Source organism: Mytilus trossulus, chromosome 1 (genome assembly GCF_036588685.1).
Source record: "Mytilus trossulus isolate FHL-02 chromosome 1, PNRI_Mtr1.1.1.hap1, whole genome shotgun sequence".
NCBI lineage: Eukaryota > Metazoa > Mollusca > Bivalvia > Mytilida > Mytilidae > Mytilus > Mytilus trossulus.
This window is the reverse complement of record NC_086373.1, coordinates 2,428,906-2,446,653: the sequence shown is the minus strand read 5'-3', so window position 1 is coordinate 2,446,653 and position 17,748 is coordinate 2,428,906. Positions and strand designations below refer to the sequence as shown.

The 17,748-nt window shown below is 30.9% G+C and overlaps 1 protein-coding gene across 13 annotated transcripts in view; it reads left to right on the top strand.

Moving 5' to 3' along the window:
• The window catches only part of LOC134712269 (solute carrier family 4 member 11-like), a 54,376-nt gene extending 38,035 nt beyond the window's left edge, over positions 1-16,341 (top strand). For all 13 annotated transcript variants that reach the window (XM_063573749.1, XM_063573730.1, XM_063573695.1 and 10 more), the window contains 12 exons: positions 1,147-1,228; positions 1,791-1,913; positions 2,877-2,990; positions 3,613-3,745; positions 4,420-4,493; positions 5,178-5,406; positions 10,458-10,564; positions 11,086-11,254; positions 11,897-12,070; positions 12,666-12,861; positions 13,166-13,335; positions 14,488-16,341. In XM_063573749.1, the coding sequence (XP_063429819.1) occupies positions 1,147-1,228; positions 1,791-1,913; positions 2,877-2,990; positions 3,613-3,745; positions 4,420-4,493; positions 5,178-5,406; positions 10,458-10,564; positions 11,086-11,254; positions 11,897-12,070; positions 12,666-12,861; positions 13,166-13,335; positions 14,488-14,548 (1,632 nt within the window). In that variant the 3' untranslated portion in view covers positions 14,549-16,341. The remainder of the gene's footprint in view (positions 1-1,146; positions 1,229-1,790; positions 1,914-2,876; positions 2,991-3,612; positions 3,746-4,419; positions 4,494-5,177; positions 5,407-10,457; positions 10,565-11,085; positions 11,255-11,896; positions 12,071-12,665; positions 12,862-13,165; positions 13,336-14,487) is intronic.
• The last annotated feature ends 1,407 nt before the right edge of the window (positions 16,342-17,748 follow it).

Genomic DNA, 17,748 nt, shown 5'->3' with positions numbered 1-17,748 from the left:
TAATATATAAAACAGCTGTTTAGAAATAATTAAAAATTCAACTGCAGCAGGAAATGCAACTATTGATCAGTATTTAACATTTCAACCTTATTTAGGATGATAACATGTAGATATGAGTATGAGTCTAAGCTTTGTACTAGACTGCCATGCAAAGCCATGTTTAAAACATACTAAATAGTATGGTGACAGTCTTTAGAAAAGATTAAAAACACACTAAGTCACATGGTAACAGTCTTCAGAAAAATATGTCCTCCAACTCTTATATATATTGTTATAATCGCTATATACATTTGCACTTTTTATATAAGGAAAGTCAAATGACTAATAAAAAACTCAACTGGAAAAAATAAGTTCAAAAATTAAATTGTCCCCCCCCCCCCCCCCAAAAAAAAAAAGAAAAAGAAAGGATAATTAGTATACATATTTATTGTAAGGTGAACATTATAGATTACATGACAATTTACATACCTAATTACCTAGTTCTCTGAAAATGGACATTGATTTTGTGAGCTGGAAGCTGATGAAAGGTGTCCTAGTCACCTAGTGACATTTTAGCTGGTTTTTATCTAATTAATTTAGATAAAAACAATAAGTTATCTGTAGCGGGGTTGCTTCCCCTTAGTACAGTTAGAACATATATAGCCAGTCTTAATCAACTGAGCTAGGGAATCGATTCTTTGGCTCAGTGTGTTAATGCACTGACTGTCACCCAGACGACTGGGGTTCGGATCCCGGTGGTGATGATATGAATTTGTAGAGTAGATACGTGCTCTCTGGTTACATTTGGCGCCCGACTAAAAAATCCACGATGGTTATCTGGAGTATAGCCAGGGTTTGTGTTGTTAAGAGTCATATATGAAGATATGATGACTCTTGAGGTGGGGGAATAGTGTAGCAGGGTTGCTTCCCCTTAGTACAGTTAGAACATATATAGCCAGTCTTAATCAACTGAGCTAGGGAATCGATTCTTTGGCTCAGTGGGTTAATGCACTGACTGTCACCCAGACGACTGGGGTTCAAATCCTGGTGGTGATGATATGAATTTGTAGAGTAGATATGTGCTCTCCGGTTACATATCATTATACTTTTATGATTGGCCTATATTTTGGAATGGATTAATAATCATATACATTTTTCTATTTTTAGGAATCAAAATGTCCGTTAGGAAGAGGGATGATTAATGATCTAAAGAGAAGATTACCACATTACTGGTCAGATTATAAAGATGGTAAGAGTAGGGTGTCAGTGAATTTTATAAACTTTATTATTTCATGGAGCCTCATTGGCCATATCTATGTAGTTCATCTACTATATCACTAACCTGTTAGCACATTTAAAATTGACCAGGATTGACAGTTTTCTAGCTATAGGTTGTAGTTCTCTCTTTGCTCTCCAGTTTCCTCCACCAATAAAAAATGGCAGCTATGTATTAGCCAATTTTGTTGAAAGCAGCATTAAACATAAAAAAAATCAATCAATCAATCCTGTATTTCACTTTAGTATGATTATAGAAGAGCTAAGCAAAGAATTCAAATATAAAAAAATATTCAACAGTGAACAAACAACACATTAATTCCCAGCTGCCTGTAGCATTGAAATTTTGAAATTATCGGTTTTAATTTAACTGGGAAATCAATGTAATTCATTGCAACCAAATGATTACAAATAATGGTGTATTCAAGCTGATTAATTTGTCAATATACGAATGCCTTAAATATCAAATTTAAAATTAAAAAAAACAAAACAAATGGGGTACATAAATAATGATTTGTGAACTTGTATATTTTCAGGCGTTTTTGGAAAAAGAACAATACACAAAGTGATATCAACGACATTCTTCTTGTACTTTGCCTGTGTTTTACCCAATATAGCATTTGGAATGTTAAACGACAGTAACACAGATGGTGCTATAGGTAACAATTGATAATCGTTTAAATACTTAACATCCATATCGTATCACTTTATATATATTCACAAATTGTACATGCCTTGACCAAAAATTAAATAAATGGAAATCATTTGCTTGGTATTTTAAAGTCATATGAAATGAGTGAGTGGTGAAAAATAATGTTCATCCAATTCTTAAACCAATGCATGTATATATCATAAACTTAGTCCTCTGTGCACAAATTTCTCATTTTATACGCAAATATATCTTATAATCGTCAATTTTTTTCTCTCTGTCTATTATGATTTAACAAATGTGGCTGCTCATTAAATGCCGTGTTTTGAAGCCGAAGTTTATTGATTGTCACCTTATAGTAAACAAATAACAAAAAGCATGGGTTTTGAGTACGTGTTTCACATGTACAATCAGATACTGGTTTATTTTAATGACAGATCCATGCGTATTGCAATCACCAGATTTTTACAAGGAGGGTTACGCTCAGGTCACTATGCATACGGAAAATATGTCGGCAAAATTGCTTTCTGGAAGGAAGCAATTTAAAATAAGTAAACTTCTTCTAAATGTGGACAAATTAAAGAATTTTCCTCAGAAAAAAGTATATGTACATAAGTTGTATAATGAAAACTATCCATTTAGTTAAAAAAAAACATATGCATATTTTTTTTAATTTGAGGTCTCTTATGACTTTAATCTTTTGAGAAGAAATATAATTTCTTTGTAAGGAAAACCTTTTGAAAATCTTCACATCTTATTCAAAGTTAATATTGACAAATATGAGGTATCAAAATAAGAGACAATGAGCTATTTCTTGAAACTTTAAAACTTTAAAAAAAATAATGATTGTACATTGATTTTTCTCATAAAAAAAAAAGAAGTGAAAAATAACTTTAATACACATGTTTTACTGAAATATTTCATTGATTTATTGAATGTGATTCAACTTAAAAATTACATGTGTCTTTTACAGGTGTGCAGAAAATTTTGTTCTCACAATGTGTGGGAGGACTTTTGTTTGCAGTATTTGGAGGACAACCATTAATTGTACTCTTAACCACAGCACCACTAGCTCTATACACAAAAAGTAAGTAATTTAAACATGCTCTGAAACATTCATTTGCTATATGAAAACATTATGTGTTAAAGATGTTCCTTGATTGCCTCATCTTGGAATCTTGATTTAGTGAAAATATATGGAAAATCAATATTATCAATGCTCTTGCACCTATGAGGGGGGGATAGGACCTTTATCGGGACTCCGGGATCGGGTGTTTTAAAGCTCGGTATTTCGGGATTGAACCTTTTGGGATCCGGGAATTCTTGTTTTCGAATTTCAGGACGTCGGGATTTACTGAATTTAAATTCGGGATCTCGGGATTTCGTGTTTTTAAGCCCAGGATTTGGGATCAGGACCCCTCCTATCCCCCCTCACCTATATTTCACATTGATGCTTGATAAAAATAAAATTGTGTAATGGACTTATTATAATATCTAGACAAATGTTTTTTTTTTTAAACAGACTGCATTAGCATGATTATAGCAGCTTGCCCTAGCAGTTTCTCTTGATATTCTTGGGAATAAAATCTGTATAAAAGACAGCAATGCCATTAGTCGATATGTACATGTATATGTTTGTTAGTGATAAATAAGGCACATATATCTTACATTTAGTTTAAAATCATTTTATTCTCCTTATTATATTTCAGTTATATATTCCATATCAGAAGATTTTGATCTGGATTTTAATGCCATGTTTGCGTGTGTCGGACTGTGGAATGCTTTCTTTCTCATTATATATTCAGTTTTTAATCTCAGTAAACTCATGAAATATTCATCAAGGTAGGTATAGAATTCAATAAGGGGAAAGAGTGAAAAAATTATAAACTGTTGATTCCTATATTATTGGGATGTTTTTATTTTTGTGAAAATTATGTTGCAAAAAGTGAAACTTGCACTGTAAATTTGATAGCTTTATTTGTAAACAGTATTTGCTAAATAAGTTCAAACAAAATTATAAGAATTGGTTATGGATTTCAACAAAAATATCTTAAATGATAGAAAATCTCCCTCATTGTAGTGTAAGGTTCAAATCCTTTTGAGTGTACACATGAAATGATTTACAACACAAATTGAAAATGTAGTTAGCATATTTTATTGTTCAAAATGGTAAATGTATAAGACAGTTTTTCAACTTGGAATATCTTTTCTTTTGGAAAAGTGAAAAGTGAAATCTCGAAGACGATCATACATAGTTTTAAATAACTGACTGTTATGCTATAAGAAATACAAACAAATCCAGAATGAAACAGTTAATGAAAATCCTCATGCACATATAATTCTAAAGTGATTTTACTACCATTTATGCTAGACTTAAAATCTGCAGAAATGTTTTTCAACTTAAATCTGTCATGTACATAGCTAGAAATATATCAAAAAGTCAATCAAGTTATAACAAGCAAATACAAGAGCATTCATAAGGGTTTATTTTAACATATATATTTCTTTGTTTTCAGATCCACAGAGGAAATATTTTCCTTATTCATAGTGTTTGCATTCTCTGCTGATGCCATAAAAGATACAGTTAAAGGTTAGAACAAGATGATGTATTTATTTCTTATAAATTCATAAAGTGTTGGTTATATTCTATCACACATGTATTTATTTAAAGTGAGTAGTTTACAGGAGTTCATGTAGGATTGTCACCCTAGTGTGCTGGTTGGTTATGTGTTCAATCCCTTACTTAAAAATTTAATTTGGTGCTTCTGCCCTTAGAATGTGACAGTAAGGAGTAAAATCAAAGACTTAGCTTGGAGTAAGAATAAAATGTTTGGGTAGTTTAACATGTTTCCTAGGTACTGATACCTTGTAAAATCGTGTCCAAAAGTTGAACAAAACAAGGATTCAAATTACTAAAACATAAATATGTCCCTATCCTTAAATGCATCTAATATTTGCCACTGAATAATATACACCAATTCATCATAACTATTTATTTAAGGAAATGAATGATGATAGATATTAGAAGATGTGGTTTGCGTGCCAATGAGACAACTCTCCATCCACATCACAATGTGTCAAAAGTAAACAATTATAGGTCAAAGTATGGCCTTCAACACAGAGCCTTGGCTCACATCAAACAGCCAGCTATAAAGAAAGTCTTTGTAACACAAATATACTGAAGGATATTGTAATTTATTTTTTAAAATTTATTCCAAATTGGATAAGTTTAGATACTGTTGGGTGTTTTGCCTAAAAGAGTTTTTATTTGTAGATTTCAATAAGAATTATTATAGCAGTTCCTGTGATGGCCTCTCTCAAGGAAGTTTAGTAAATCAAACAAACATAAGTGTTGTAACCATGGCGAGTGTAAACTTGTCTGATACAACAACACCAGCAGGAAACATGATACAGGACTGTCTGAAGGAGAACAGTATCCTCTTCCTCTTGCTCATGCTCGGAACAGTCTGGCTGGGGATCACCTTATATAACTTTACTAAAACGTAGGTAGAGTTATACATATTGTATTAAGTTCTTTGTTTTATTTTAGAATTTCATTCTTGCTTACTATGGATACTAATTTTCGTGGATTGAGAACAAGTTTATTTTAATGGATAATTGATTTTATGGTTTTTTGACAAAATCAAGCCAATTGCAAACTTTTACTTTATTAAACACTTAAAATGATGAAGTGCTTATAACCATTAAATCCATGAAAATTGGTTCCCTCTTATATATAAAGTTATCACAGTTTCAAACTAGCCATTAAAAACTTTTAATCACTTTCATTTTCATAAAAGAATTACTAGTTTTACTTTCTTTATACAAGGCCATTCTGATGGTTCTCCTCAACAGAAGGTAAAAGGTCAACAAAAAGAAATGAAAAAAGAGAAATTGCTCATATTTTGAAATTGGAAATTTCCAAGTTTCATATTTCGGTTAGATGCTTATGCATAATTTGAATCACACACATATTGTGCAAATGCAAAAATGACAGAAGGCAAAGTTTGCCACATATTGGAATAGTTGTGATGTGAAATCAGCTGTGATTCTGTCTAATTGACGTTTTTTCAATGTGAGGGGTTTAACAAGTGAGTGATTGTTATATACAATAGTTCATTATTTTTGTTGTTTTTCATACAGAACCGAATAAAAAAATAATGTCATTTAAAGGTTTTCAAGGAATTTGTTGTTTCTTAGTAATTTATCATACTGGTTTAAGGTCTCTTACTTTTCATACATTTCTTGTTTTAACATAATTTAGAAGTAGTCAAGGAAACTTGTTTTGGAATAATAACATCAGTATTTGTTCTCTATTTTAAATATTAGTAGACTGGCTGTTGATTTTACAGTCTGTTTATTGTAGATTGAGAAGTCCACATTGGATTAGTACCATCATGGTATGCTCACTAATCAGTCATACTAACAAACATATATACATGTCAGGCATAAACCATGGCATTGCACAATAAGTAACTGCGGCCTTTTGCATATGTGCAGATTTTTTCTTTCACTTGTGCTGATTTTGTCTTTTATTTGCGTCCATTGTATACAGGTGAATGTTATTATTTATTATTATTACGAACCTGTTCCATTAGCCAGTTGTACATGTGTTATGAATTGTCAATTATAAGATGTATAAACCTATTGTCCTCTGCTTTACATGGGGCTGTGTAAGTAGGATTTCGAGCAGGATTAGTCAATTTAAAAAATGAAAGCCCTCTGCTTACATCCAGAGTAGAAATCAATTTACAGCATTCAAATCATTGAACAGCATATAAAAACCTGGCTAATGGAAAAGATTTATAGTTATAGATATAAAAACAACTTTCACCTGTAATTAACCTGTACACAGTAGGCACTTACGAAAGAATCAAATCTGTGCAAATGAAAGAACGAAATTTAAAATCAACACAAATGTCATACGCCCATAACTTTGATGTTGTCATTAGCAAATTGTATTCAGAAAATGAACATTTATTGACAGTGTTTAAACAATTTTGTCAATGTACTTAAAATTGTAGTCTTAATGCCTCTGTATTCAATGCCGTTGTTTAGCAGTTTATCTGTTGGATTTTGGAAACAGAATAACACAGCATATAGGAGTAAGTGTAGCTTTGATTGGCTATTAGCTCTCCAGTGATTGGCTCATATGATGCATAATAAAATAAGTTTTTAGTGTTTCAGTGAACATAGATGCATGATTGGATATTTTGTTTAATGTGTCATTAAAAGTAAAAACGAATATCACTCAAATTAAACAAAAGCAATTAATGAACTGAGACTCAAAATTGTCAGTACCCTATATCTAGTCTCAGTCATTCAAAGTTAGATTTGAATGATGTCAATACATATTGTCTAGCATCTTGATGATAGAAACAAGTAATAAATACAACAAATGTTATTCATTGCTAATGAATTTATTGTTTAATGGTGAGTGCTTCAGGCTCTGTCAAACTTCTTAGAAAAAAAGAAATAACTAAGATTTTGAAAATACAAACAATGGTATGATAATGGTAAGAAAAATCATATTAAATTTCTGAAAGGAATTTTTCTAATCACAGAAATTTAAAACGCACTTGACTTTATTTTTACAATTGATCTATCACAATGTTTTGTTCATATATACAAAGATAGTTTTACCAACTATTTAATCTTACTACACATTCTCACATAAAATATATCTTTATGACTACATGAGGGAAGAACATAATTTCATTCATACAATCTAAGATGTTTTGTACTCATAAAAATCGCTATACTAACTTTTCATCTTATTTCATATTTTCAATCTACAGCATATTGTTAGACAGAAGAGATGCAGCATTTTCATACCTGCCAACTTTTCAAAATGCCCATGGGGGTTTTGCGTGCAAGATGTCTGCCATACTCCTAAAAAACTTTCAAGGGGGCCTTCAAATACAGTGGAATGTTATTTTTCGGCTTCTTCATACTTATATAAGCCTCAATTCATTGTAAAATTAATTGTTTTGGTAAAATTGTGGACATAAATGATTTTATTTTTTATACCGATTTCATCAGCTTTAGCCAAAAACAAAAATGGGATTACAGAATTCTATATATCCAGAGTTTTATGAAAAAGATATTGCATATTATATTACTACAAACATTTATGATATAATGCACTCTGGAAATGGATGATTATTGGCTGAATTTGAATTCAACATTAAGTATGCATGGGATTTTGACATTTATCCCTCAATGAGTGTGAAAATAGAATACTTGTATTAGAGATGCTTTACAATTTTAACAATTTATTATTCGGACACTAATTAGAGACATTACATTTTTATGAACTTGTATTACTTATTATTTGTATATACAGAGCAGTAACATAATATTTCCTAAATTGGATTCATTCAAATTCATGGATACCAATTTTCGTGGAGTAGGGGAAATCTAAATTTTGTGGATATTTGATTTCAAGGGGTCGTTGAATTATTGCGGCCTCTTATTTTCCGACAGAATCCATGAAAATTGGTATCCCCTGAATAACAATGAATCCACAGTAGTAAATTATACAAATATAGTGCACCTTCATATCTATTCATAGTTAATTACCCTCAGACTTATTACTGCCTCTAAATGCTTTCATAAAAATTTGTCAAAAATGAAAGTGGCCGCATTTTTGTTCATTCTTAATATTAAAATGTAAGTTGTATTTTATAATAATACATAACATATTGAAAGGTTTAGGATGAACACGGATGCAGCCACTTTTATTTTTGACAAAAACTGTCTGAAAAGTGACATTTTTTGGCATATTTGATAGATTTTTCATATTAAAGCTAAAATCAGAGTGTTTTTAATGAGTAAATCAGTTAAAATCTTTCACATTTACTAAATGAATCAACTGAAATAGACATTTAAGTGTTTAAAAAGTGTCTAAAATCTTTTGTCAGATAAACTTGAAATTTGAGGCCAAAATTGGCCCTTACCAAACCTACTCATTTGTGTGTTGGAATTATTTGTCTGACCATGTTTGTCTTATGTAGCATACTATAAAACATTATCTTGTTTACTCGATCAAATATATATCAACATAGAACATTATTTTTTTGCCCAACCTACGATAGTAGAGGGCATTATGTTTTCTGGTCTGTGCGTCCGTTTGTCTGTCTGTTTGTCCATCTGTCTGTTCTTTCGTCTGTCCAGCTTCTGGTTCAAGTTTTAGGTTGCGGTAGTTTTTGATGAAGTTGAAGTCCAATCAACCTGAAACTTAGTATATATATTCTTTGTGATATGATCTTTCTAATTTTAATGTCAAATTAGAGTTCTGACCCCAATTTCACAGTCTACTGAACATAGAAAATTATATTGCGAGTGGGGCATTCGTGTACTGGGGACACATTCTTGTTTGTATTTGTTTTTCAGTGGTAAGGTTTTTACCATCCCTTTACATCACCACCTGACTATGGTGTTAAGGGGTTTGATATATAATATACAACAAAATATTGACTACATTATTTTTTTCTTCTACTGTGAATATACATTAAGTGATCAGTGTTATTAATTCTAGATTACCAGTATGCCTAATCTTCATTTAGTTATCATTTTACTCATCATCTTTACTGATACTTCTATTATGTTCTTCTACAACTATTTAAATAACAATATCTTTATTGATGGGTTGTCAAATGTTAGCCATAAATTTATGCAAAGCGTACATGTTGAAAAATAATGTAAAGTTTTTTAAGCCCATTGGACTAATTGGAAAGGGGTTAATGAATTCACTAATTACAGAGCTTAGAATGAGATAGTGACTGATTGTCTATTATTTTGTTTCTGCATGCTCATTTTGCTTTGGTGCTAAAACAATGACAAGAATCATGGCTACAGTGGTACATCATTGCCTACACTTTTTTGTTCATACTTACATTTTCTTTTATTGTGACCAATTTAAATGATGTATGGAAGGACTTTAATATTATAACAAACATTATTTCATGAATAAATTATAATAACAGAGTTGTCATTATCCTTTATTGACTGATTGACCTCAATTCAGCATTAAATTTTAAGGTTATTTGGTTAAATAGTTTAAACCGCTTTCAAGAAACTCTTTTTCCTAAATCATGAATTTTACTCAAAATTTGTAATTTAAAGTCAGTTATCTCGCTTTTGGCAATGATCCTAAATGAAGACTGGATAATTAACCTATTTCAAGCTGTTTAATTAAAAGTTAATGTACAGCTTTATAGATTATATCATTTGTACAATCTATGACAATCAGGAACAATACTCCCCTGAATGGTATAGTTGTCTTATGATACTACAGGACCAATGTCGACCCCATCATTAGAATCTTTATTATTATTGTAGAACATATGTACAGACCTCTTTACATATTCTATGACTTCATAAAATAAATCATCATGTCATTTAAATATAGACAGATATCATTATTTATAGTGAGTAATTGTCAAGTTCCTCTAAAAGTATAGGCTATTGTTTATAGATTACTCAGAATGTTTTCTTTAGAGGAAATATTGTTGTCAGAATGTTAATTTAAATATATTTCTTCTACTTTCAGACCTTTTTTGAATGCAGGGAAGAGAGAAATGTTGGCCGACTATGCACTTCCAGTAGCTGTATTAGCTATGTCATTCTTTGGTTCCTTTGTCTTCAAAGATATAAAATGTAATTATTTTATTAAACTGGTAGTCAAGTACTCCTTCCTAATCCACACTTTTCAGTACAGTATTAAGTGTAAAGTCTCACTGTTTGCTGATTTTCAATTCTCGATTCGGTCATCATTGTCAACATTAAGGTTAAGTGTGGCTTAATTTTTTTTCTTCAGACATCGATAACTTTTTCAAACCTTCATAGATTTTATAAAAATTCAACAGAAGCATATTTCTGCTTATTATATAAACATGATAAAATGACAGTATCAAGGCTAAAGTTTGGATAAACATTTGTTTGTTACTGCTAAATCAATGAGTTATTTTTTAACAGCAGGTATTTAAATACAGTCTATAGTTTGACAAAGTGTCTGTAAGAAACAAAACATGATTATTACAACAACATTAGATTAAGATATTGAATTCTTTCTCAGTGTATTAAACAGATTTTTTATGCAGCTGCATTTACGTTCAGTCACTAGCTCTTGTATATAATCAATTTATCATTGAAAATCATAACATTCACTTATATTTCAGTGAAGCCATTTACCTATAGAACGAATGTAGAGTTTTTTGTTGTGGCACCTATCCACACCTTACCATGGGGAGCAGTCCTTGGAGCTGCAGGACTGGGTTTCTGTTTATCCTTGTTGTTCTTTATGGATCAAAACATATCAAGTGCCTTAGTGAATGCTCCAGCCAATAAGTAAGTTCAATCATATATTTACTTATTTTTCATTGTAAATCAAGTGATTTGTGAAGTATAGGTTTCTAATGTCAATTCTTATTGTTAATATTTATGAATAGGATATGCATTTATTAATCTTGTTGATATTTTTTTTAAATTGAAGCTAAGACTTCTCAAAGTTTTTTTTTTATATGTAAATTACACCATATATAAGTATCCATGATTTTGATTTGGTTGATAGTAGAGAGAGGCGAAAGATACTAAAGGGACATTCAAAATCATAAGTAGAAAATAAACAGACTACACCATGGATAAAAAAGAAAAAGACTACATACAAACAACAGTACACAAAACACAACATAGAAAACTAAAGATTTTAAAAGCAGCACAAACCCCACCGCAAACTCGGGTTGCTCCACATGTTGATATCTAGGATATTTTCATGTATTTTCTTAAATCAGATATGGATATATTGATTACGTCTAACTAGTGATGGTATTTACCATTCAAATAAAAAAAAGTATGAAAAAAGGCCTTTACAAAGATGCTTTATCTTTAATGCACTTTATTAATTGCGCACATTTTTAGTGAATGACTTGATATTTAAAAATGAAATGAAATGTTTGGAATATTTCGGTGACCAATCTCTTTATATTTCAGATTAAAGAAAGGAGCAGCCTATCACTGGGATTTATTTACTGTAGCAATAATTAATGCTTTTCTGTCTATCTTTACATTCCCATGGGTACATGCTGCTCTCCCTCATTCCCCACTACATGTTAAAGCACTTGCTGATATGGAGGACAGGGTAGACCAAGGCCATGTCCATCAAATGTAAGTCATGTTTATGATCTCTTTACATAAGTAGAAAATGTATATGTTGTATCATATATATATATATCAATATTTTTCATGCATGTAACATAGGGACATCACATGTTTCAGTGTGTCTGTCCTGCTACAGGTTTTTGTTTCAGTTTTAGTTATGGTAGTTTTTTGATGAAGTTGAAGTCCAATCAACTTGAGCTTAGTACATATGTTCCCTATGAAATGATCTTTCTAATACTAATGCCAAATTAGAGTTTTGACCCCAATTGTTTCTGAAGTTAAAGTGACAGTGACCAAATTCATCAGTTAATTTGAAATATGACTAAACTTTGTCAACTGTTTACTCACTCACAATAAACAAAGATAATAAACCAAGCAGGTACACATGATTTAATAGAAGCAAAATAGTACAAAAATGAGAACAATAATCATTAACTTATAAACAGCTCAACAGAATACGCCCCCCCCCCCTTTTTTTCTCAAATAGAAAAAAAACTAAGCTAAGAAACAAGAATTCTTTCACTATTGCATATGATAATGTTCAGTTAAAAAAAAAATCATTGGAGAAAAATTTCTAACACAATATTAAATTATATTACAGAGTAGTGTATGTGAGAGAGACCAGACTGACTGGGATTATCTCCCATATAATGATTGGTCTGTCTTTGTTGCTATTACCTTATCCAATGAGTTACATTCCACGACCAGTATTAGACGGACTTTTCCTGTACATTGCCATCACAGCTTTGTTTGGTAATCAGATGTTTGACAGAATTATGCTGTTTTTCACTGAGCAGGTATGCGTTATCTTATTTTACCTTAATATCTGAACATTTTTTTTACAAAAATAATAGAAAAATAAAGGTCTTCAGAATAAATCCCACATAATTTTTGTTCAAATTTATATTTAATACCCATACAGATAATAAAAAGTTAATACAATTGTTTCATTTTAGTTTTCTGCATTTGTGAGGAACATTGTCTAAATTTAAAATCACTATGAATTTATTGAGGGATAAAATACTTGTACCTATAGAAATCACAATGCATTTATCAAGTGAAGAAAAAGAGGTTCCTATAGAAAGTAATTTTTATTTTCAGGCAGCGTACCCACCTAACCATTACATAAGACGAGTGCCACAGAGGAAGATCCATTTGTTTACAGTCACACAGATATTACAACTATTTGTCCTCTGTATATTTGGATTCTCACCGATTCCCTACATGAAAATGGTGTTCCCAATTCTCATCATGTTACTGATGCCTATAAGGTAAGAATGAAATAGTTTTCGAAAAATGGCAAAACTAATGATAGCTTTTATGTGGATAAGGCAGGCTTGAAAAATAAAACTTTAAAAGAAAAAGATCAATTTTTGTGTGGATCACTTGAATTTTTTTGGTTAGAGCAGCCTTCCGATAAAGTCTGGAGTGGTCATACAAAGTTGATTTAACCAATAACAGCAAGAAAATATAATATGGATTCTTTTTTTATGCCCCACCTACGATATTAGAGGGTCATTATGTTTTCTGGTCTGTTCGTTCGTTCGTCTGTCCAGTTTCAGGTTAAAGTTTTTGGTCAAGGTAGTTTTTGATGAAGTTGAAATCCAATCAACCTGAAACTTAGTATATATGTTCCTTATGATGTGATTTCTTTCTAATTTTAATGTCAAATTAGAGTTCTGACCAGAATTTCACGGTCCACTGAACATAGAAAATGATAGTGCAAGTGGGGCATCCGTGTACTGGGGACACATTCTTATTTATATTCTAATTTATATTATAATTTTCATGGATATTTGGTTTAGTGGTTATGTCAATGTCTGCATACAATCCTGTAGACAATTTTGACTTCATTGGACATTTATATTTGTGGTTAACCTATACACATGAAATCCACAAAAATTGGTTTAGCATGAACAATAATAAATTCATAGGACCAGGCTAAACATATTGATGTTTGGTACAGAGTTACGTAGGACTTTTTGGCAGCCAGAAAACGTACATTAAGTTAACATAATTAGAAGAAGCATATACTGTAAACCAACTTATTTTCGCCAGCGATTTATTTTAGCGACTTTTGCAAGAAGAAAATAACGCGAATATAAATCATACTAGCGAATATGTAAACCTTGGATCTTTCCTTATTAAACTTCATCAAGTAAATCTGAACGAATTTAAATAGCCGCGAAGTGGTCAAGAAAGGGTAAAATGCGAAATAAAGTATGCCAAAAGTAAATAAGAAAATCACAAATTTGATTAGCCTTGAAGTGGTCAAGAAAGGGTAAAACGTGAAATAAAGTATCCGCGAAAATAAGTTGGTTTACAGTATACATGTGATCTATTCCTGAAATATGGTATAAAGTTACCCACGACTCTATTCAGTTTTTCTCCTCAGTAATAACTGTTATTGTTGTCTTTTACAGGCATAAACTGACACCAAAGTTCATTGAGCCTAAATATCTCAAAGCTTTAGATGGACATTGAAAGAACAGAATAATATTAAAGATGGCAGCCATATATACTAACAGTTCCTGATCAGCATGTTCTGTGCACTTTGTCAAGAATTGTGTCTGGATTTTTTTCAACTCATATTTTCAATTAATTTATACAAAAAGAAAGATTTAAAGTGTTAGTCTGCTTCTACAGATGAAGTGAATTTCTTCTTTGATGTTTATAATACAGTAGATTTTTTAACCACTAGTTCTATACACATTTAGATTTTTCTGTATTAAAAAGATGCAAAAGACCCAAATGAAAATTCATCAGTATTGAATAGCTGATAAAGAATTACACCAAAAATACAGAATGTTGTTTCTTATTATTAATATTTAATAATGGAAGATCTCTTTTTGCTCTGATAATGAGAGATGTCTTTTTGCTCAACTATCAATATTGAAATTATTAAATTACTCAACGAAAAAAAAATAATTATTAAACCATCGACAATATGCTTAAAGAAAGCGTGAACAAATGGTTGTTTGGTGTTTGAGAACCAAACATTTTATGAGCTCAAATCAACCATATTATTGGTTTCCAAAGAAACATTTTATGGGTTTATAAATGATGCTACTGTTATGCAAGTGATTTGATATGTGTCAAAATAGTTTTGTTGTAAATATATACATGAAGTCATTTTATTTTGTCGCCAATGCAGCTTGATGTGCACTCTCATTACTCGACACTGATATGATCTTGAACATTTTCATACATTTTGTACAGTTCATATAATACAATGTCATTTCATATGGATATTTAACCAATTCAAATTAAAGGATGAAAGGAAAGTATGGATCATACATTTTCTTAAATTCCAACAATTTAGTCAAAATATGTATCCAGAAAATTGAAATTCACTATTTGCTCATGCAGATTTTGAACGAGTGGTTAAATAAAATAATTATTTTGTTAGATGTAAAATATTTTCTTTTTCGTGTGTTAATTTTGACATAGATTTTATACAAGTATTATTGTATTAAAAAATAAACATCAAGTTTGGTTGAAATTAGAAAACAAATATCAATAAAGATAACTGAATTTTAAAACAAGGTCCAAGACTTGTAGGGCATTAGAGTCTTAGCTTTGTGTTCTTCTGTATTTGTTTATTTTCTTTAGTTCAAACTTAGACTGACCAGGGTATCACTGTTGATAACTTTACTGACCATAATGTATTATGATGGTAACACTAATTGACTTTAATGATATTTCTTCAGAACAGGATATTGTTATTGATACACTGACTCATTGTGAGTATCATTATACTGGATACACTAATTCATGGTTTCAGCACACAAGCCTATACAGTATTTATATTTAGTTGAATATATAAATTGTTGGTTCACCATATATTCTGAGCACTTTTTTCTATGAAAAGTCATTGTGCCATTTTAACTTATATGAATGCTATTTGAAGTGTATTTAGTTTTTCCATTTTGTTCACTCAGACACTTGCCAGTAGTTCCACTTATTTTCAGTTGTACATTTGTAAATATTTTGCATATCTTTTGTGTTTTGAAATTTGTAAGGTTTTTGCAAGTCTTTCAAAATATTGTCAAGAATTTTCAATTTTAATGAAAATTTCCGTGTTTAAGTCTGTGACAGTGACTTTTGATTGTTATGTTTATTTATTATAATATTTCAATGTTCGATTGGATTTTATAATTGTAAATAATGATAAGAGTGGATATTAGTCATTTGTTATTTACAATATGCTGCTATTTGCAGTATTTGTTAATCAAGAATTTGTTACCCAGAAAGCTATTTTTAATAAAATTTATTTTGATGCAAAATTATTTGTGTTAGCCTTTACCCAAAACTTAAAATGATCAACTTCTCAACCAAGACTGAAGAACAGGAAATGATATGATCTACACATCAGGGTGTGCTGATAGAATAGAAGTATCAAGGGACATAACCCAAGAATGACGAATGACAATCAACAAAAAACATCAAATTAGAACTTCCAGTTTTATATGGTCTATAACATTGCCAAATTATAAAATATATCAGGATGGTAAACATACTCATGGGTACCAATTGTATAGTAAATAAACTCATCATAGATACCAGGACAAAATTTAGTATACGCCAGATGCGCGTTTCGTCTACAAAAGACTCATCAGTGACGCTCGAATCCAAAAAAGTTAAAAAGGCCAAATAAAGTACGAAGTTGTAGAGCATGGATATTTGATATAGTTATGAAACAATATGCATATAGTATAATCACATAAATACTGAACTCCAAGGAAAATTCACTTATCAAAAGCTGAAACACATCAAACGACAACTGTCATATTCCTGACTTGGTACAGGCATTTTTTTATGTAGAAAATGGTGGATTAAACCTGGTATAATAGCTAGCTAAACCTCTCACTTGTTCGAGTCGCATAAAATTTTGTTCAGCACTTAATTTTATGTTTTCTCTCTACTAGTACCCTACAAATCCACCACAACTAGTACCAAATGAATATGAATGGTTGATAAACAAACATGTCTCACCCTTATGGAAAATGCAAATGTTGAAATAGGAATATTGTGAATATGTAAATCATAAAAATATTTCATGTCAATGAAGCACGACTGAAAACACAAGGCCAAATAATTACAGAGGAAATGCAACAGACATGCAGTCATGCAAATGCTAATACAACTATAGGCGAACTCCTTTAAGTATCCTAACTTGACCATGCCAACTATGCAAAAGTTGCATTGTTGATGTACCATGACTGAGTGTACAGGGACAACTAGCCTCAATGAGTGGGAGATGTACCAATGATTTTATGTTTTACTGCATACATAAAATCATTTGGTTTAACATGTGAACTATGCAAAATTTCTACAGTTGAAAGACCAGATCAAATTTATTCGTTCATTGTGTAATCATACGTTTTTTTATTGAGTTAAGTCTGCCAATTGATATTTTATCGTATGTTTTTCTATGTTGTGATGTTATGCTATTGTTTCAGAAAAAGGGAGAAGGTTTGGATCCATTAAAACGTTTAATCCCGCTGCAAATGTTTGCACCTGTCCTAAGTCAGGAATCTGATGTACAGTAGTTGTCGTTTGTTTATGTAATATATATGTGTTTCTCGTTTTGTTTATATAGATTAGAACGTTGGTTTTCCCGTTTGAATGGTTTTACACTAGTAATTTTGGGGCCCTTTATAGCTTGTTGTTCGGTGTGAGCC